Source organism: Xyrauchen texanus, chromosome 27 (genome assembly GCF_025860055.1).
Source record: "Xyrauchen texanus isolate HMW12.3.18 chromosome 27, RBS_HiC_50CHRs, whole genome shotgun sequence".
NCBI classification, from domain to species: domain Eukaryota; kingdom Metazoa; phylum Chordata; class Actinopteri; order Cypriniformes; family Catostomidae; genus Xyrauchen; species Xyrauchen texanus.
Window position 1 is genome coordinate 36,944,797 of NC_068302.1, and position 21,498 is coordinate 36,966,294.

General features: G+C 36.8%; 2 protein-coding genes across 3 annotated transcripts in view; one reads left to right on the forward strand and one right to left on the reverse strand.

Moving 5' to 3' along the window:
• Positions 1–156: 156 nt before the first annotated feature.
• On the reverse strand, positions 157–17,139 carry comta (catechol-O-methyltransferase a). Its single transcript, XM_052094556.1, has 6 exons — positions 17,005–17,139; positions 9,135–9,306; positions 5,486–5,603; positions 3,238–3,431; positions 733–864; positions 157–648 (listed from the first exon to the last, which is right to left on the reverse strand). The coding sequence occupies exons 2-6, from the start codon at positions 9,303–9,305 to the stop codon at positions 469–471; spliced, it is 795 nt and encodes a 264-aa protein (XP_051950516.1). The 5' UTR covers position 9,306; positions 17,005–17,139; the 3' UTR covers positions 157–468.
• A 3,619-nt stretch (positions 17,140–20,758) lies between these two features.
• The window catches only part of cdk16 (cyclin-dependent kinase 16), a 46,894-nt gene continuing 46,154 nt past the window's right edge, over positions 20,759–21,498 (forward strand). For both annotated transcript variants that reach the window (XM_052094450.1, XM_052094451.1), the window contains exon 1: positions 20,759–21,206. The gene's annotated coding sequence lies outside the window, so the exon portion shown is untranslated. The remainder of the gene's footprint in view (positions 21,207–21,498) is intronic.

Here is a 21,498-nt window from a genome sequence, read left to right on the forward strand (position 1 = left end):
TGGGGGGGGGGCCCTCAAATCACTTGTAATATTACTAATATAATAGGATTTCATAAAGTGTCCTAACTAATGAATTTTGATTTAAATACAATCACATCAATATGAAGGACTTTGGTGACATTTGTTTGCTCAGGAAAAACAAGAATATTTAAGGGGTGAAATGTTTATTAAACATTACAATCACTTAGCTGAAAAATTGTACAAGAAATAAACAGGCCATATTCTACATTTTCTCAGGGAGATTTCAAAGCATTGAAATGTAAGTGCACTGAGGAAAAGACAAAGAGACCAGTTTGGCTGATCCTAGCATTACTGTACTGGGATCACAAGAATCAAACATTCTTGGCCATTTAAAGAATTACATTTTTCTCCCCTTGTGCACAGACCTTCCCAGTTGTACTTTACAAATATGGCCAATGAATAAAACTTGTAAATTCATGCACATCTGCTTGTAATATAAGACCATTCTCATCCTAAGAAAACCGATTTCTCCAGGCCATCTTCCACTTTGGTGTACTCCAAATGGGAACGGTAGTATCGGCTTTCATACTGTGGGCTGTTCCGCACATATGCCAAATATTCCGGGGTTCCAGGACAAATTACATTGTCGGCCAGCAGTACAGTGCCTTTTTTGAGTAGATTACATTCCTGAAATGTTAGAAAATAATGGTAATTGTTATAAAAAAAAGAATTTTGATATCCCTAAAGAGAGTATATTCTGGGGCTTCTTACCTCCAGGAGTTTAATATCTGGAAGGTAACGGTCTTTCCAGTGGTCCAAAAAGACAAAGTCAAAAGATGTTATTCCAAATCGTTCTTTAATTTTGGGGATCAAGTCACCAGAGGGACCCTCCACAAGAGTAACCTTTAAAAAAAACAGAGAAAAGGAGACTGAGTAGAGGTAGACCAATATATCGGTTTTTACCAATGAATCGGTGCCAATAGTTTCTTTTGGGAACTATCGGTTATCTGCAAAAATCTATGTCGTTGCAGACAAATAATTTCGTCATTTCAAAATGAGTGTCCCTTGTGTGTTTTGGACTTGTTTATAAATGTCCTGGGGTATGCACCAAATCTTTTTGGTTGGAAAACAAAATGCATCTGGGATTTTATTCAGTCTTTGCATGCCATAGCATAGAAAGAATAGGATTTATTTATTAATTTTACATTTTATTCATAGATTTTTAAATACTATTGGCCGATTAATCGGTTATCTGCCTTTCCCACCACCTTAGGTATCGGCAAAATCCACTATCGGTCGACCTCTACAACAGAGCAAACTGCAATACTGTATCCCAAAATGCAATGTTCTCAACTTGACCTTCAATTTCCAGTGTATTAAATGAATCAGAAGTAACAGCATCTGCATCTCTTTTCTGACTATTTGATCACTACGCCAAAGCTTTAGACAATTTTTGCAAAAACTTTATTTTAAATTATTTATTTATTTATTTTTTTGTATAAAATGCAAAATAACCTTCTTTCTGAGATAAAATTAAACATGCAATGTAAAATTGCAGAACAGTTTGGTTCCCATTAAAAATACCATTAATTTCCTCCATTGCCATATTGATTAATAATTATAACTTATAAACCTTTTAAGGCAGATTGGAAGGAATTTCTGTTAAAGAACTGCACTATCCATGTTCCTGCTGTTTGAAACCTTTACTGTGGCACACTTAACTCTTTAATGCATACCTCGGGTCTTAAGTGACCCGGGACCTCATTCCACCCCTGTACCTCTTCCATTGTTTTTAAGTTATGCTCACACCTCTTTAGTATTCCTCAACCGTTCTCTTCTGACCAAAAAGCAAATTGCAAAAAAAACTAAAAATGTTATAACTGCTTAATCACCAAAAGTGCACAGGGTCATTAAAGACCCGAGATATTTACTAGTGTCAGAGTTTTTCTTCCATAAGCAATATTTGTATTATTATTTAATATCTATATAAGTTTAGTTACACAGTATAGATATATTTATTTGTTTATTACAAGATAAATTAGTTCTATATAACTACAAATAAATACTCTCTCACGTTGATTTTCTGTGTGACAACGGTAAATTATCAGTTTTTCATATGCTTGTACACATACAAAATATTCATGCTATTTCTTACTCAAGGTGGCGGTGATGTTTCCGTGATTGACTTGATTTTCATTTGACTTTTCTATTTGACTAAGAAGCAACATGGAAGTAAACTATCACAAGTGTAACACATGAACAGTATATGACCATTTTCATTTGAGAGTACTACTGAAATTGTCAATTGTGCATCTATTTATACTCAAAAAGCAGTGATGGGCAGTAGCTTCGCTACAAATAGCTAAGCTAATAGCTTAACTAAATTTCTGAGTGGCGAGACGGTAGCTACACTAGTTATTAAATCAAGTAGCTTTTCAGTAGCAAAACTATATTTTTGACAAAGTAACGGCATAGCGTTGACAAAAGCTACACAGCTACATCATCCCTTGTACCCGGTGTTTACTAATGCCAGTTTTGAATCCGAAATTAAGATGCGCAATCACAAATTAATCACTCATTTGAGTCGGTTCTTTACAATGAATTGGTCAAACGTGATAGAAAAGAAGTCTGAATCAGTTCGCGATTCAATCTGAATGACTCAGAAACCTTGCGCTCACACTGCGGAGTCATTTGGCACGCGCTCTCGATTGTCAACAAGCTCATGGAATATTTTATATCAAGGCAAATAAAGATAACCATAGCTTTGATAAACATCATGTGAATATGTCTTTTAGGTGATTTGTCTATGACAGTATGCTCTGTGCATCTGCAATTGGAAAAATAATATGAAGTAGCTTGATTGTAGCAAACTACTTTTGGCATGTTCAAGCTAATTTTTCTGTTGAGTGGTTGGTAGCTTGCCCAAGACTGTCAAAAAAATGCCTGAGGAAATACATGCGTGTAGCTTACGTGTTGTTCAGTATGTGTTTGACAGCCAGTTGCGTGTCATGACATTTCAATGTGGAAGTAATTAATCCTGTTCTAGATTTGTTGCATCATCACTTTGATAAACGGAACATCAAAATATATCAGAAAATATGATATTCTATTATTTTCTAATTGTCTTAAATTAACATTTTTACACTATCTGGGATTTACGAGCCGTGTCACTAAAGACCAGAGTATGTAATAATGATTAGCAAACAACCCATGCATTTAAGGGTTAAAAAATAAGTATGCAGTAAGATGACTGTATCTACCAGCTGTTCCGCTTACCTTGTCTTGAAGGCTGGCGTGGGCGATGATCTGGCGGGCGATTGCTGCGTAGGCCGGGTTAAATTCAACAGTAATGAGTTTAGATCCAGGGGACAAGAGCCGAGCAATACGAACGGTGGAATAGCCGCAGTATGTGCCGAGCTCCAGAACTGTTCTGGGATTAACCTCACTCAACACTGAATCCAATATGGGCCCTTCAAGGAAGAGACACAGATGAATTTAGAACGGAACCAGAAGATAATCGAGGCTGCTAATCAATGAGGTGGCTAATGGTGCAGTCGAAACGTCATTATGGACTTTCTGCTTCATTAACAGCTCAGTGCCATCACTTCATGTGTGCCTGTCGTCACACATGAAACTGAATTGCCCCAAAATAAAATAAAGATGTCTGAATGTCATTGCATTAACTAAATATCAAACCAAGTGCAAACTACATTTTCTGAGCCATTTTTTATATTAACCAACTGGTCTCAAAGTTATTTTATTGGATGCATTTGTCCCAGCAGAGTAACCACAGGTGTAGTACAGCAGATTAACTATGTTCAACTAATGTTCAAAAATGTTTGTCTTAATTCTGAACAGTATATACGGGTGTTCGACTACAACTTTTCACTTTGGGCACTTGTAGCACTGCAGACTTCCCGGTTAAACATTTTCACTCTGTGTTTTGTAGAATTCTGTGTTGGCCAACTCATTGATCTTGCTTTGCTAATTTTAACATTTTCTGTATCTTAAATACACAACATAAATAATGTTTTCACACTTTTTGAATAATTTGGCAAAACTACATCCTGACGGCAAATACAAATATTCTGCTTACATGTTTACCTTTTATTTATTTATTTCTCCATCTTAAGCATGCTTTTCACTAACACTTTTGTTAACTTGGTAACTTTTGAGGAAAAAAAACTTTATTAGGGATGAAATGTTTTGGTGTGGTGGAAATGAGGAAACTGTGGGACAGTCTTAATTTATTAAAAATGGATAGAAATTATTTCTACACAAATATTTTAATGGTTTATATTTATTTTCACCCTTTGTTTAGATCATTATACTTTTAAACATGTCATTTGTATTTTTATGTATTTGTATAGTTTAATATTGAAAGTCTGGGGCTGAGATAAGGCTAAAACAGTTAAATAAAAGGCTTTTGAAAAGAACAAAAATGAATAATGAAGGCCTAGGGGAAACAAATCAAATTACATTTAGAATGTGACCTTTATATAACAAAATATATATAGATATATATTTTTTTAATCTGTTTGTTTTAATAAAAATCAACCCCTGGGACAAGTGCCTGAACTTAAAGAAACACCCAAATATTGTTTTTTAATTTATAAAAAAAAAAAAAAAACTTTATTTTGTGAATTTGTATTTTAGTTTAAAGTGTGCTTGTGCTATTTCTCTTTATAGTCGGCATGAAAGCATAACTGACCCTGTACTTACTTATTACATGGTCTTGGTCTTATTGTTCATGATACATCGGTGCACATTATTTCAAAGAAATGTGTTTTTCTTTGTAATCATTTAATGTAATAACTTGCCTCTCAAATGACTTTCCTAGCTGACATTACCAATTCCTCTTATTTGATTTTTTTTATTCTTTCTTTCCAACCTCCCAATGCCACTCTTAACAATTGAATTAATTACCGATGAATAAAATCAAGTCTTACCTTTTTCCCCTCATTAAGTATAAGGTTTCACCCCTTAAATATGTCTGATTACGGAAGTAAAATGGGTTCCGAAGGTGCGTTTCAAGTTGACTTTAAAATAAATGCCACTTGCTTTCTTGCATATTTTGTACTATATACAGTATATCAGACATTTTTAAGTGCTCAGGAGTGTCTGAATACGTTTGGGGCACTGTTAGTACATTAGTGAAATGTAAATATACAAGTGCAGAAATTAATATTGAGCTAATATTGAGCAGTGAAGTAAATAAATTAATCCTCAGTCCCATAATGTATCACTGCTCCTGCTGATTGTGTTGCGCATAATGGGTGCACACTGTGCGCAGGCGCACAACTGACTGGCGCGCAGCAGTGCGGAAGAGCGCATTGACACAGCAGACAGGAGAGCGCCATCACTTCTCATTCAAAAAAACGGCTGTGAGCAGCCCCGAGGTCATACACATACACGAGCGTAGGAGAGGAAAAGAGAAAATGGAAGGAAAAATATCAAGCAAATTATGAGAGAATTTGAAAGGGAACAGATAAGGAGGCACGAGGGATTCAAGACAGGTTGTTACCTTTTTCGTCACCCACATTCATGGCCCACTCTTTGTGTCTGCAATAGTAGTCGATGGCTGCTATGACACTCTGGGGGTCGCCTTTGGTGGCGTTCTGCTGAACGGCTTTCAGCATGCGCTGCATGGATGGAAATCAGCTTTGATCAACAGTGTTTTTTATAACAAAGAAAAACTAGAGAACAATACTTCGAAATCAGAAGTCCATAAATTATTAAAATCTTGATTTCAAAAGACTCTTAAGCCATTTTAACACTCTACGCGCCCTTTTCACTTAGCTATATACAGTAATGTCACACACATATATCTCACCAACTTTCATGTGTTTGATAGGTATCATTTTGTTTTCCTATTTCAATAAGTTACTTTTAGAAATGTATTGTTACTAATAAGAAAGCCTTTTAATACATATTTAATTAATCTTCAAATACATGTCCAGATATTTGAAATATAAAATATATCATGTCAAAATAAATGTACAGAATTAGCATTTTTACTAGTTGTCATTCAATTGTTTATATCAGGAATGGATATTTGCACTGGTAAAAATGTAATTATTGATATAACAAATGTAATTTTTACTAGTAAGTACATTGCTGATGTGCATTACCCCATCCCACCCATTCTGTTCTATTTATTTATTTAAAAATGTACATACTGTAATTACACCTATACAGCCATTTTCTACTGCTCTTCATACTAAACATCCTGCACATACACTTATTCTTACTGCTCTTATAATGTTACCACACTGCACATAGCTGTACATATCTGTCTATATGGTTCATACAGAATAGACATATTTACTCTGTTTTTCTTATTATATATTCTGCTAATACACTGCATACATCTATATTATTCTTACTACTTTTAATGTCACTGCTACTACATTGCACATATCTGTACATGTTGTTCATACACTGTTCATATTACATAGCCATATTTATTCTGCTCTTATAACACTGCAATATATTTCTTGTCCTGCCTTTGCACCACCTGTCTACACTTGAATATCACATTGCACCTTACTGCTTTTTTTGCACTTCTGGTTGGATGCAAACTGCATTTCGTTGTCTTTGTACTTGTACTCTGCACAATGACAATAAAGTTGAATCTAATCTAACGCCACTGATAAGCACTCATCATAATAGTGTTGTCACGATACCAAAATTTCAATAGTCGGTACCGACTATTGTGAAATTTTACAGTTCTCAATACCAATTTTGATACCACAGCAACAATATGCTGATAAGGTAATGTGCTAATGAACACACTCCTTTAGCCTATTTAAAGTTTAATTTCAATGTAAATAATAAATCAATAGAAGTGTATGTTTCCTCCAAGTGTTTCTCACTGAAGATTGCATTGCTTAAGTGGTTTTAAGTAGGTCACTATACTGAAATCGGTTTTATTTTTCCAAATATTTTTGAAAATATTTGTTTCAATTCATTTCTTAATCAAAAAGGTATCAAATCAAATTAATTCTTAATATTTAACAAGTGAAAATAGAAAAATTACTTAAAAAAAAATACTTTTCAACATACAGTACCATTGCTTTTTTAACAAACTTTTATTCAGTACAGCAGCACACTTATTGTGATATAGACATATAGTGCTTAAAGGTGCAGTGTGTAAGATTCAGAAACCCTTGTTATTAATGACACCTGTGGCCATTAAGTGAACTGCAGCCAGCTACCTGTTGCTCGTGCTCACACTCCATAGGGATGCGAGCATCGGCCAAAACAATGACATAATGTACAAAGAGACAATGTGATAGATGAGGTAGCATAACTAAAATTACACAGTTATGATTGTTTTACTACAAACTTTTAGACTGCATATTATATTTGACTCTCCAGTGCTGGAACAGGGCTAAAACAAAGTGTGGAGATAGGTCTGACTATGCGAGACTGTAGTTTAAAGTAATATACACTAACGAACGGGTCTTTTGCATTATCTTGAACATTGTTAAGCATTCATTTAATGTACTATTGTAGTTTACTTTGCTGAATAACTACAGATTATCATTGACATTAATCTGACTTTGACAAAATCGAACAAAGGTCCCTCCAAGAATCAAATACCCTACCAACGTTCACTCTAGTTTTTGCTCGACCACGGACATTTGCTGGATTTCATCTCTAAGATAACGTAACTTAGTGTTGCAGACTGTCTCTTGACACTGTTGAATAGCGGAAGCACTGAGGCAAGGCTCTCGGGAGCGTGCATAAATGTCACTTCCTGTGGATTTTCCCGGCAAAAGCAACCCGCTCCCTTCGCATGAAAATCAGTCTACAGGCTTTTTTAGGCAACTTAGGAAGTCCAGGAAGGGCTTATTTTTTAAGTTGCGTTACAAGCTGTTCACACATTGGCAAAAAAAAAGGTGAATATTACAAACAAATTTACATAGTGCACCTTTAATTATTATTTTTATTTATTAGTCATTATTGTTATTAATATTACTACAGTGAATATTAACTGTAACTATACAGTTGCAATATATTTCTGTTACAATTTTTTCAGTTTCAATCATCTGGCTTTTATTTTGAATTGTGATTTTATTTTGACTTGTGTTTTTGATGGAAGTTTTAGTACTCTAGATAAACAGTTCGCTACATAGCCCAGTGTGATCATTAAAGTTTAGATGCTGTGATTATAATTATGTAAATATAAATGTAGTTACATAAATACATTGTTTACGTGGGCTGGTCACTTCACAGTGGGTTATTGCTCTGTTCTGTCATCTCATAAAACACAAATGATTCTCAGTGTCTGTGGATTTTCCATTTAATGAGTGGTCTGTTTCACACACTTATGTGCAGCTCTAATGCAGACTAAGATTGCAGCCTTTTGCAGTTTAGTAATCACACTAGGATATTTCATCATTTTAATTTTATTAATTGTGCATTTCAGTGTTAAGGGAGTAACAGAGCACACGCTCAGATTTGTGTGTGAGCATTTAAAAGCAGTCGTGTGTCAGATAGAGTAAGGATTTCGGATTGAGTCGGTGCTCGGTACTACCGGTACTGCAGAAACACTGGTATTGTTTCATCTTATTTATTTTAGTATCAACTTGGTACCGAATACAGGTACTTTTGACAACACTACATCATAACATTAAAAATAACAAACTTCATCACAGGATTGCCAATTATTATAAGGAGAGCTATTTAAAACAGGACAAAATTGGCGAAGGTAAAAAGTGGTAGGGACATATCCCACCCATAAATTACACCTATGTATGCCTGTAATGTCAAACAGGAGTGAATGACAGATCATTGTGAAATTCTAATAGTGAAAACAAGTGAAAATTTAATTATAGATTAAATGTAAAAAAGGCTTGTGATAGTAAGCCCAGTTTTCTTACATTGTCAGATTTTTTTAAGAAGCTAGTTTTTAGTAGTTACTTAGTTATCAGTGTACCGGTGTGCAAATAAACACGCTCATTGACATTTGAGATATAAAAACGTCATATAACAAGCCTCAAATTTATTTGGATTGATTTAGTTTGACACATCAGTTAATTTTGGTTTAAACTTATTTGTAAATGTATTAAATATTGGGTTAAAGTGTTTCTACTTTACAAATATTCTGTTGGATTTACACTTCACAGCAAAGGAGAGGTAAAAGTGTGCATGTCAACAAGGGTCACCTGAGGTCGTGAGGATCCCGTCAGGGTGTTCAGGAACCGCTCTTTGATTACATCGTGCCAGATAAGTGCCAGCCAACCGTTGCTTTGCACAGCTGCGGGGATGAGCCAGTGATACAGAATATACAGGACAGCTGCTGAAACCACAGTCACTGCCAACACACTCAAAAGCATCCTGGGAGAGTGAAAAAAGGCACATAAAGAGAATAGATGAGTAAGGTTAGCAAAGAAATGTATATGTGTCACAAACGCCCACGAAGGCGCCTCCTCGATCGGCCACCGGAGATCCGATTCACCTGAGTTCTAATTACCCACATACCGGGCTTAATTAATCCACAGCTGATCCCCATTCATCTCCCTCTATTTAAGCTACACGCAGTCACATATGGAATGATATTCCGGACATTATTCAAAAGGAATTGCAAATTGTATTTGCAATTGCGTTTGGAGTCTTGTTTGACTACCTGAACCTTGCCTGTCTCTTCGTGATTGCCCATTGCTGCCTTCCCTGACATCCTGCTTCCCTCACTACGCTCCTACTCTGCCTACGTTTGCCCTGATCCCCCATTGCCTGACCATTGCCTGCATATATTCTGAGTTTCAATAAAACACTGCTTATGGATCCCAGCCTACCTGAGTCTTTGTTACAATATGAACATCCATGAACATTTTTTAAAAGCAGAGTGAATCTCATGGAGACTGTTGACAACATGTCATATCTTACACTAAAAAAAGGTTTGGTCATAAAAATTGTCTAGTTTCTTATTTTGTCTTATGATTTTGGCATGAAATATGACCTAAAAATGAAGGGTTTTCTGAGGTTCACCCCAAAACTATTGGACCTAAATTATTGATTAACTTGTTTATGCTTACGACATACAGCCACACTTGTGTAAATTCCCACTGCTCTAGCCTCTATCTGTAATGTTGCAAAATCACATAATTTGAATGCATTACCATATTTAACACTGTTTAAAGGGGTAGTTCACACAAAAAAATAATCATTTTGTGTTCCATGGAAGAAAGAAAGTCATAACGGTTTTTAACAACACAAGGTCAAGTACATGATGACAGTGTGGAGGTGGGGGTGTGCCGATCTGTGGAGAGTAAGATCCAGGAGGCTGAGTGGTTAAAGATTACACTTGTGTCTGAGTTGTGGTGCAAGTGGGCGAGATAAATAAGAGCTGTTTGCTCACGGGGACCCAGGTTTGAGTCTGACCTGGGTCATATCCTGATCCAACTCCCACTCTCTCAACTCTACTTTCCTGTCAAACTCTACTGAAAAGGATTTACACTTAGCTGTGACATGGAGATAAAAGGGGAGGGAGCAGACCTTACAGTATTAAGTGTGTTAACCAAAGTGTGTTCTGCTGAAAAGTAAACCTTGAGTCTGTAGAAATACTGAAAAGTCATTATTCCTATCAAAATAAATGGATTTGTTACAGAGGCTCTAAAAAATGATGAAAACTCTCTCTCCATGCTGACTGTCCCACAACTGTGTGAGATTTGGCCACATGTCCAAGGGAAGGAAATTAATTTGCATAGCTTATTCCCCACGGCTGATTTACTACTTCCACAAAGTTTGCCTTGTAATGGCTTTCAAAATGATGATTCTGATGTTTTTATGTGCAAATTCACAGCCAACATTTTATGGCTTGATATTTATGGTTAACCCTTGCATTCTTTTGACAGTCATCCAAACCCCACCCATTATAGTATAGTATTAACATCAGCTTTTCTTGAAGTCCCAAGACATCATTGGGTAAAGTTATGACTACCTGATTTTTTTGAGTAGTTAAAGTTTTATGTAGTTTTATGTTCTACCCTGAAAAGCCCTATTCTTTCTGGTTCTGTATCTGGTGGGTTATAGCCATGTTGTTCACCAGCAAACAAGCATGGTCTTTCTGGTGAAACTGCTTGACCAAGGAAGTCTTACTGGTTAAGCTAGTTAAGTAAAGCACAACATATGAGGGTGACCAGTCCTTTCAACTGGGATACACTGAAAACTAAAGGTTCCAGTTAGAACAAAAAGGGTTTTAAAGACTGATTAGAGACAATATAAGGGTATGAGATGGTCCACTAGTATACACACGTCAGAGAGCGAGACAGAGACCCAAGAGCAGAGGAACATTCAAAGGATTTATTTACAGTTCAAATAGTAATTTAAGCAGAGTTATGAGGAATCCTCTGTGAAGGTTTCTCCCGCTGGAGATCGCACGTGCAGTGATGGCAAGGAGCAGAGCTGCGAGGAAACCTCTGCTGAAGCCTCTTGCGTACAACAAACTGGAAGGTAAACACTCTCCCGACATTCAAAGTACTAGCAGAAATGTCATGCTCTATGCTCAGAAGCCCAGCCTACCGGCCTCAGATGCCCACCCTTCAACCAAGTCATGCTAGATTAGAAAGGTTCTCCCCGTACTTGTTTTCCACCGCTAAATTCATGAGGTTTGGTATGGCTAAATATACACTCAAAGCTTATGATTCTGCCTGGGCTTATTTTCTTTTTTGCTGGTTTCTCTGTTCCTGTTCTTCCAATAAATCTGTCCATCATATTTGCTTTCATAGCGCACTGCTTTATCTCCCATAAATTACAACCCGACTCTATTAAAGCCAATATAGCAGGCATCCAATTTCACCTGCGACTGAAGGACCCCAACATGTCTCCTTGGCCATCCCTCAAAAGGCAAATATAAATGCCTACCTCTCGCTCTACCATTTTTAGATCTGCAACATCTTGCAGATGTGGAGTGGTGGTTGCGTAGTGGCTAAAGCACAGGGCTGTTAATCAGAAGGTCACAGGTTCTAACCCCATGACCACCACCATTGTGTCCTTGAGCAAGGCACTTAACTCCAGGTTGTTCCAGGGGGATTGTCCCTGTAATAATTGCACTGTAAGTCGCTTTGGATAAAAGCGTCTGCCAAATGCATAAATGTAAATGTAAGATCTGGGGTTTATGATACATAAGCAAATGATCTTTTACGGTGCGTTTTACTCGCAGCATTTTAAGGGTTTTTAAGGCCTGAAGAATTCAAATTTAAAACACTCTCCTTCAATCCTTCACTAGATCTCACAATATCAGATATTTCTATTGATCACCACATATTCACAATCTTTTTGGACATGTTTAACATAGGTACACACATTACTATAGCCCAAACTAATACAGTTTTTTGTCCTCTCTCTGCCATAACCCGATAATTGTGAGTACGGAACTCGACCCTACCCTCTGACCCGCTCTTCCTTATGGCTGAGGGGAAGCCTATGACTAGTTTGTGGTTTGCCTCCAAGTTTAAGCAACTCTGCGTACTCACCAGACTAGACCCACAAGCATACACCAGCCTTTCCCCAGGATTGGTGCAGCCACCACTGCAGTGCCCAGAGTTCCTTACAGGACGCCCAAAAATGTATGAGTCTCGACTCTTCATGTAAATGCTCTGGGGGGGGCATAGTAGCTTATTTATGTCGGAAACGGGATATCGGCAGGCCCAAGTCTGCTTCAATTAGTGGCTTTATAAAAAATAAAAAATTAAAAGCCTTGCATGCACCGGTAATTAGGTCAAGCAATGCTTAGATTAGTGGCTTTAAAAAAACAGCCTTGCACGCACTGGTAATTAGGTCAAGTAGAGTACATCCTGTTTACACATAGTCTTTAGGTCACTAGATTTAAACCCAACATTAATATAAAAGAAATGTTGTGGTGGGGTACACATTTTTAGTGCACAAAATAGGGCTACACTGCTAGCTTCACGCATCTAATATCATGTCACTGTAGCCCACATGTCTGGCGGCTAGATCTGGGGGATGGGGGGGCATCATTTCCTCAGGCTTCAGTTAATCGATATTCAAGAATACAATTTTGGAACCTGAAAAAAAAAATTGTGTGATTTGAGATTAAAAAAGAAAAACAAACTATGATATTATTGTTGTCAGAATTGATTGCTGATTCGAAATGTGACTTCGTTCTGGAACCATTAAAGTAGATAGTAGCTGTTTTGAATTTGGCCACTGAGTAAACTGACTTAAAGGGGACTTTGAGCCTGATGCCATAGGAGAACCTTTTTAAATTCCACTAACATCTTTATATTCTAATATTCTAGTTCTTTAGAAAACCATCTATATATCTATATATACTAGTGCTTTAAAGAAACCACAAACCAATAGGCAGATCTAAAGATCCTATAATGTAAAGTCCAGAACTTTTTTTAATCTCCAAAGAACTATATAGTCAACTCAGTAACCCTGTCTCTTAAAATGGTTCTTGATAAGACAAGAATTATTTGCTAAACCTTGATGCACCTTTAAGTGTAGTGCAGGGCTCTTCAACTAGTTTCTTGCTGGCCCAGATTATCCAGATGAAAATTTGGCAGGGACCAAAATTTTTTTGTTTTCATTTTAGTTAGCACATTCATCGCAAGTATAATGTTATTTAAAAAACACCCTTTATACTGTGTTTTTTTTTAATTATTAAAATAGCCACTGGTACTGTATATTGAATTATAATTTTTTAAGATCTTACCATAAATTCCTTCATTAGATCTGTCTGAAGAACAAACATGACTTTACTTACAAACTAACAAACCATTTTTGATCAAATTTACTTGAAAAAATAAAAAAATAAAAAAAATAAACAAAAACATAATGGTCATTTAAAAGTTTTAGGGCTATTGTTTACAAATAATGAAATCCGAGGAGTAACATCTATATCTGCTAAAGTCCTTTAGCAACATTCATTTTCTTTTTGGTATTTCTCTACAATACCGTTTAATTTTATTCAGTGAGGAGGAAAATTAGTCTTGCAAATATTGTGAGACATGCAGTTTGACACTTCAAGAAAAGTGAATAAAAGCAAACTCTTCGATAGTGTCCTCGCTGCAGACTGTAGCGTGATGACGTAATGGATCTACTCCTCTGCGTAGTGGATTTTGATGACGTAGTGGATGTTTTGGTTTTTATGCGTTTGTCAAGATTCTCTGTTGTGTGCCTTGTCTTTCTCCTCTGTCGTCTGTTCCTCCGGACTACACTTCCCATAATTCCCTACTCTGATCACCTCCGGCTGTTCCTCATTGTTCCTCACCCATTACCTCGTTAGTGTTTTTGTATATAATGCCCTGATTTCTGTTCAGTCCTTGTCAGTTGTTAAGTGTTTTGACCTCCTGTTTATTGACCCGGTCCTTTCATAGATGTTTTGCTCGTTTCTGTGCCCCCCATCGTGGTTGTTCCTTTTGTTCCTGTGTTTACCCCGTTAATCTGTACTTTGTTGATTTTATTAAATAGGCCTACGGTTTCGCTGCACCTGGATAGCTCGCGTGACTTCCTTCTTTACGTTACAGCGTTACACTGAGTACGTTATTACTTAGTACTAAAGTAATACTCTGGGACATTTGTTTAATATAGCTTAGCATTTAAAAATGGTCATAACATGGATTTTGTAAGTTACTTTTCCTTGTTTTGCTCTTCACTCACAGAAAACATATATATAAATTAAGCAATAGACTCATACTACTCACTATAATGTGCATTTTGACATCTACTGTGCTGTACATAAATGCCATGGGGTGAATTATTTGTAATTGTTTATTAACATGTATTGATCAAGCATACTTGAAAGTATGACAAAATGGGAGTATATCGGGAGTGCTTTAAAAATGATGTGCTCAGCACACGAAACCGAATGGAGCACATCTATTTCTCTGAACACGAGATTTGATTTTTTATTTTATTTAATTTAATTTGTTTTACTCTGAGCACGAGATGGAGTTGTGGAGTACAGAACCCCTCTGAATACTCTGTAATAATACTTATACACAATATAGACAGGGCACAGCAACGTGCATAGACTTTTACGCAAACAGCTTGATTTATTTATTAATTTAATTAAATCGTCTCAGCCCCTTGCGGTTTAATAATCGCACAATGTCATATCGCAATCGTATTTTAATTAATTGTGCAGCCTTAGTATATAAACGTGTGTGTTATATGAATATATACTATATGAATGACCGTTAAATACGCTATAGTAATAAAACAAAACTATATGTATAGTAAAACGGTAAAGAAACAAGAATACGCACGCATGCGCATTAAAACGTCCACTACGTCACTAAAATCCACCGCATGGGATTAGATCCACTACATCATCGCGCTACAGTCTGCAGCGAGGAGCACTTGGACTCTTTGAACGTTCAGTTTTCATAATCGATTTCTCTTTTGTTGACTAATGTTGCCAATGTGAATATGCACCGACAACATTTATGTAACAACTGCTATGATAATTTTTTACATCTACAGGTTTGACTGCACTTCACACAACTAGCTAATCAATTTCTATAAATACATTTGACTTAAAAAGATGCGATCAAATGCTCACTCTAAATGGTGCGATCATTGTTTAGTAAAGCAGTGTAACTAAACTATCGCCAGAAAAGCTAAAACAAGAGCTCCGGTCTGGACAACTGATGATGGCGAATGCTGTTGCATGCGCCATAGAGCGATGGTAAACTCGCTGCTGATTGCTGAGGCTCGTGCCTATGAACGCTGAGTTTGCCCCAGAGAGCATTCTGGTATTTCAGACGGCGAGGCGATTTTATAAAAAAAATTGGTAAGAGGGTCAGGTAAATATGACTGACGGGCCGGATTTGGCCCGCGGGCCGCCAGTTGACTAGCCCTGGTGTAGAATATATAGATGTTCTCACTAATATAACCTCACGCTTAGAAGATAAAGTGAACCTGTAATTAAACTCATATTAATAAACCTTAGAACAGGGCTTCTGGCGGTGCCCTGGCTTTCAGCAGACACAGTGGGGTGCTTATAAAAACTCAAAGCACAATCCGCTGGAGGCTTATATTGACATCCAGTGGTGACAGTATAGGAGCCTGTGTGCTGTCAGTGCATACTTTAATTAAAGATGGTATCATTGTTCAGACCTGCAGCTGAAAAACCCTAAAAGTGGAAAAGATGGACTGAAAGACTGCAATATCTCTCTTAAAGTAATATTACACCCAAAAATTGCAAATTATGTCATCAATAGCCACCTCGATGAAATGTTGTTTCAAACCTGTATGATTTTCTTTCTGTGTCCAAATGGCTCCTTTTCATACAATTGAATGAATGGTGACCACGGCTGTCAGTCAAGATTTTCATTGCATAACAACTTATATTTCAGTCTGTTCCTTATCCTATCATATGGCTTCAGAAGAGTTGGAATATGTTAATTTTATGATACATTTATAGAGCTTGACAGCCCTATCCACTTTCAATGTGTGGAAGCGTACAGCTCGGACATTCTGCTAAACTTCTCCTTTGGTGTTCCATGGAAAAAAGAAAGTAATTTGGGTTTGGAACAACACGAAAGTGAGTAAATTACATTTTTGAGCAAACTGTCCTTTAAGAAACCTGTTTTACAGCTTCTCGCACGTGCTGGTAGAGCAGGTGCTATTGATCGCATGGCCTGCCAATGACCTGGAAACTTTAAGCAGGACTGAGTAGTGATTACTAGGCCACATGAATATTTAACTCTTGATCTGATATTTATAAACTGCTGCTAGACTTCAGTAATCAAAAGTGTTAATTAAATGTGCTGTTAACACCAAGGCATCATATTTACATGCTAAGATGTTGTGTGTGGAATGTATCATATCTGGTTCAATCACCATCTTGCTTAAGAATAAATATTGAAGTGAGAACAACATTGGCTGATTTGATGTATAGCTGGTTCACGTGTGAATTTACATAAACATAACATGTTATGGCAGCGTGGACATAATGCACAAGACAACATATTCACTGCATGCATTTCCTGGAATTTTACTGGCAAACAAAGAACAAACTGTTGCAATATCATGCCAAACAGAATTTCCATAACTGTATCTTACTTTCTGTAGCAGCTGTCTTCATACACACAAACAGAGAGATGAGCTTCTCTTGCCCTTCTATTCCGATGTCTTTCTGCCTTTTAAAGTCTTTCTTTACACACCGAGTGCTTGCTGGCCTTTCCCTCTGTCCTACCCACTCCCACTTTCCCCTCCCTCTTGTGTTTGCTCTTTCTAACCCGTTCTCCTGGTGAGCCTTGACATGTGCTGAAAGTAATGTACAGCCATGGGTCATACAGGAGAATGAGGAACGTGGTGCGCACACACACATTTATGGGCTATAACATATAGGTTTCCATTCACAGACGCTTAAGCACATGCATACACACAATGGCGGTGTTGAACCTTGGCCAAATGGGCTTCGTTTTTTAATCCTCCTTTAGCCAATCATGCTGTAATCCTTCACTTTCTTTCTTCCACCCCCTTTTCTCCTCCCTCTCCTTCTTTTCCCCCATGTCTCCTCTTTCTCGCTCATCCACATTACTCTCCCCTTTCACACATTGAGACACAATGATAATAAAGACATAAAGAGAGGGGCCTCAAAATCACCACATTAAAGGAAGAGTGGAGTATGGCACGTCTTCTGCAAAAACACAAGTAATTTGCTCAATGTGAGATTCTTTGAGACAACCGAATACATAATTACATCTATCTATCTATCTATCTATCTATCTATCTATCTATCTATCTATCTATCTATCTATCTATCTATCTATCTATCTATCTATCTATCTATCTATCTGTCTATCTATCTATCTGTCTATATATCTATCTATCTATCTATCTATCTGTCTGTCTGTCTGTCTATATATCTATCTATCTGTCTATCTATCTATATATCTGTCTGTCTGTCTGTCTGTTTGTCAGATGTCTGAACACATGTTTCAGGCTTAAATTTGCATGTGATACTATTTCACCACATTTGAACATTGGGAGCACGTGTGAAATGTTACAAAACCCCGTAAAAATCACATGTTTGAAATTCATGTGTTGTTTTGTAAGTGTGGTAAATCTGAGAACATGTATAATCACACTGACATCAGCTCTACATGATGCTCATGAAAAAACAGAGACAGCGAGCAAGCGAGAATGAGAGCGAGGGGGGGTTTCATGTACCAAATGTTTTCTCCTCATATGTCATTCCCAATCTAAATCTTCCACACACAAGCTTGCATTTGCTGCATCCAAATACCAGAGCTGCAGCATTCTGATGTTCTGTGTTAATTCACCAAATCTTTGAACCTCTGTTACTGCATAATGATGCTGCTCTTGAAATGTTAAGCACTAGACTGTACTGTATGAGCTGACTGCATGAATTCTGCTCAATACAGCATGTATCAGTGGGTTTGTTTTTTGGTATTACATCATCCACTTAACTCCATTTATCTATATATTTTTCACCAGAATGAGGACAATAATGTCCATGTTTCTAATTAAAGCACAATCATATATGGTCATTATCAAGTCTTAATAAGTGTGAGATATCAAATTCCAGAAGTCACGTGATTCGGTTGAACAGTGGCTACTGGTGGACAAAAGAGGCATTTTCAACACATGGTCAAGCACACATGTCTTGCCTTGCCAGTGGCTAATGTTACATATAATTTAGGGCTCTTGAGCATGTCTGAAAATTAACAGAATTTTGTGCTGCTATATTTGAGGCTTTTTGAACTGCATGGATACATTTACCGGTAACAAAGAACACTTTGTCATATAAATATAAAGAACAAATTTCTGGTGCATTGTTTACATTTATTATTGATAGTTGCTAGGCTGGTGGTATGATGAATATGGCAACACTGAATGCGTTTAGTTTTGAGATCAAGTCCTGGTGTGCACAGAATACAAAACTGTCCTGCAGTAATCCCCCAAATGCTATTTCTTCACTGGTGAGGTGAATTGATGTAAAGTAAAAAATTAACAAAAGAAATGTTCATTTGCATCCAAGGCACATTGACGCAACCCCATTCAGTTGGTTTCCAGGACTAACGTAACTGCAGGGGCTCTGATGCATGCCAGAGTGGTGACTAACTTCTCACTGGGGCTCCTCTGTGTTCCTCTGCACACTTTAGGGCACTCCAGGTTAGGTTCCCCCCAGCTCTCCTAATCCATCCCATTTAATTATCATATAAATTAATGTTGTTATTGCAATTATGAATTTTGCAAAATATATTAAAAACAAATGCTCTAACAGGGTTAAAGTCTGTGAGGTTTTTATTTTGGGGATATATTATTGAACCATTTATATTATTTAAATATTATATATATTCAATTTCAAATATAAATATATGTATTGTCTAAGATTATCTATGTATTTTTCTTTTATTAATTTAAAATATGATATACATATATAATGTGTGTGTATATATATTCTAGCTGTCAGTTTGTCATTTGACATTTCACCCTACATTTCCTGTAGCACTTGCCATAGATGTGACTTCTGTCCAGCTGATCCAACAAAAGCTCAATGTTGTTAAGATCCATAACACTCTTTTCCAATTATCTCTTGTCCACTCTAACCTTATATTTTTCTGTTTCAAAAGTGTCTTTTTCTTTGCAATTCTTCCCATAAGGCCTGCACCCCTGAGTCTTCTCTTTACTGTTGTACATGAAACTGGTGTTGAGCGGGTAGAATTAAATGAAGGTATCTATTTCTCAATCTAGAGACTTTCTGTCCTTGTTAGAGCCCGTTGTCTTTGAAGATTGTAGTGTACACCTCTGTATGAAATCTTGAGTTATATTTTTTGGGCAATTTCAAGCATTGTATAGCCTTCTTTCCTCAAAACATATGATTGACTGATGAGTTTCTAGAGAAAGCTGTTTCTTTTTTTGCCATTATGGACCTAATATTGACCTTAAGACATGTCAGTCTATTGCATAATGTGGCAACTCAAAATCAAACACAAAGACAATTTTAAGCTTCATTTAATGCACCAAATAGCTTTCAGCAGTGTTTGATGTAATGGCAAGTGATTTTCTAGTTCCAAATTAGCAATTCAGCATGATAACTCAAGGATAAGGTGTTGGAGTGATGGCTGCTGGAAATGGGGCCTATCTAGATATGATAAAAAACTTTTTTCAAATAGTGATGGTGCCATTTTTTTACATCAGTAATGTCCTGACTATACTTTGTGATCAGTTGAATGCCACTTTGTTGAATAAAAGTACCAAATTCATTCCGAAACAGCAAAATGTTTTAAATTGTTCTGAACTTTTGGCCACCAGTGTGTGTGTAATATATGTATACATACAGTATATATAGCCTATATATAACTAGACACTAATAATTAATTACATTTATTGTAGATTTTCATAAGATTTACATACATGTGTATGTAAAAAGCTAAATGGATTTTGGGATATTTTAATTTTGAAAATAAATAAACTCTGCTATATGCATCATTCTACAATAATTATTTATTTAGATTTTAAGATGGTGTGAACAAACGTAGATTTAAACAATTTAAATGCCTTTAGTTGTCAAAAGAGCAAGTATAATAAATAACTGCAAATAAACGTTATTTTTATAAACTACGTGCTCTGATGACATGTCAAAAATCTAACAGCTCAGCATTACATACATTCGCTCAGCAGCATTCTGCATTCAAGAGGCACTTCAGCTGTCACTCCCCTGCGCATTCCGCACGAATGGTACAGTCTTTCTTGCTTGAATGGAATTTGGGTCAGCCCACTGTAGGTCAGATGTAATATATTAGGGGTGGATGCTTTCAGTTTACATCCATAATTTAGTGCTACAAGGAACGCATGATATATATAACTAGCTTAATCAAGTATTTAACACGATAAAACATCGATATAACACAAAAATGTACTATTCACAGTACAATTCGTTGCCTTGACATCTTTAACCATCCAATCGGTCCTGGCGGTTGAGTGAGTGATTCCTGAATCTATTCACAGCTGCTCGGTCGCTTCCATGAGCCACTACGCTCCGGATTTGGAAAGGAAAGGAACAGCTGTTGTAACGTTTTAGCAATTTCAATAGAGAAGACACAAACAGTAGTGGGACATGAGGGGTGTACAGGAGTCCCAGCAGCATTGGAAACCGCGAGAGCAGATGCCGTAGTGGATCATGGCCGAGGACTATTGGGAGCGCGCGGCGGCTTTGGGATATCATTACTGCTGTTAAGATTATACGAGCAACACACATTTATTCACTCACACACGGGATTTCAAGTCCACCGGTAAGAAAACCACACCCCACATATCAACCTGTCCCGCTCAGATATTGCATTGTAAATTCTAAAAACATAATAACATGTCAGATAAAGTGGATTTAGGCCGTTTTGTGTGAGTTTATTCGAGCCGGGCATCCTGACTGCAATCCTGTTTGGGTCGGTTTGGGCTCTCTGAATGAAAACGGAGAGGTTGCTTTATAATATATGCGAGGGGATAAAAGAAAAGAGGGAATAATAGAGAGGAAACATTCACACATTCCTCTGTATATTTAGCAAACAATGGCCGTTTAATGACGCT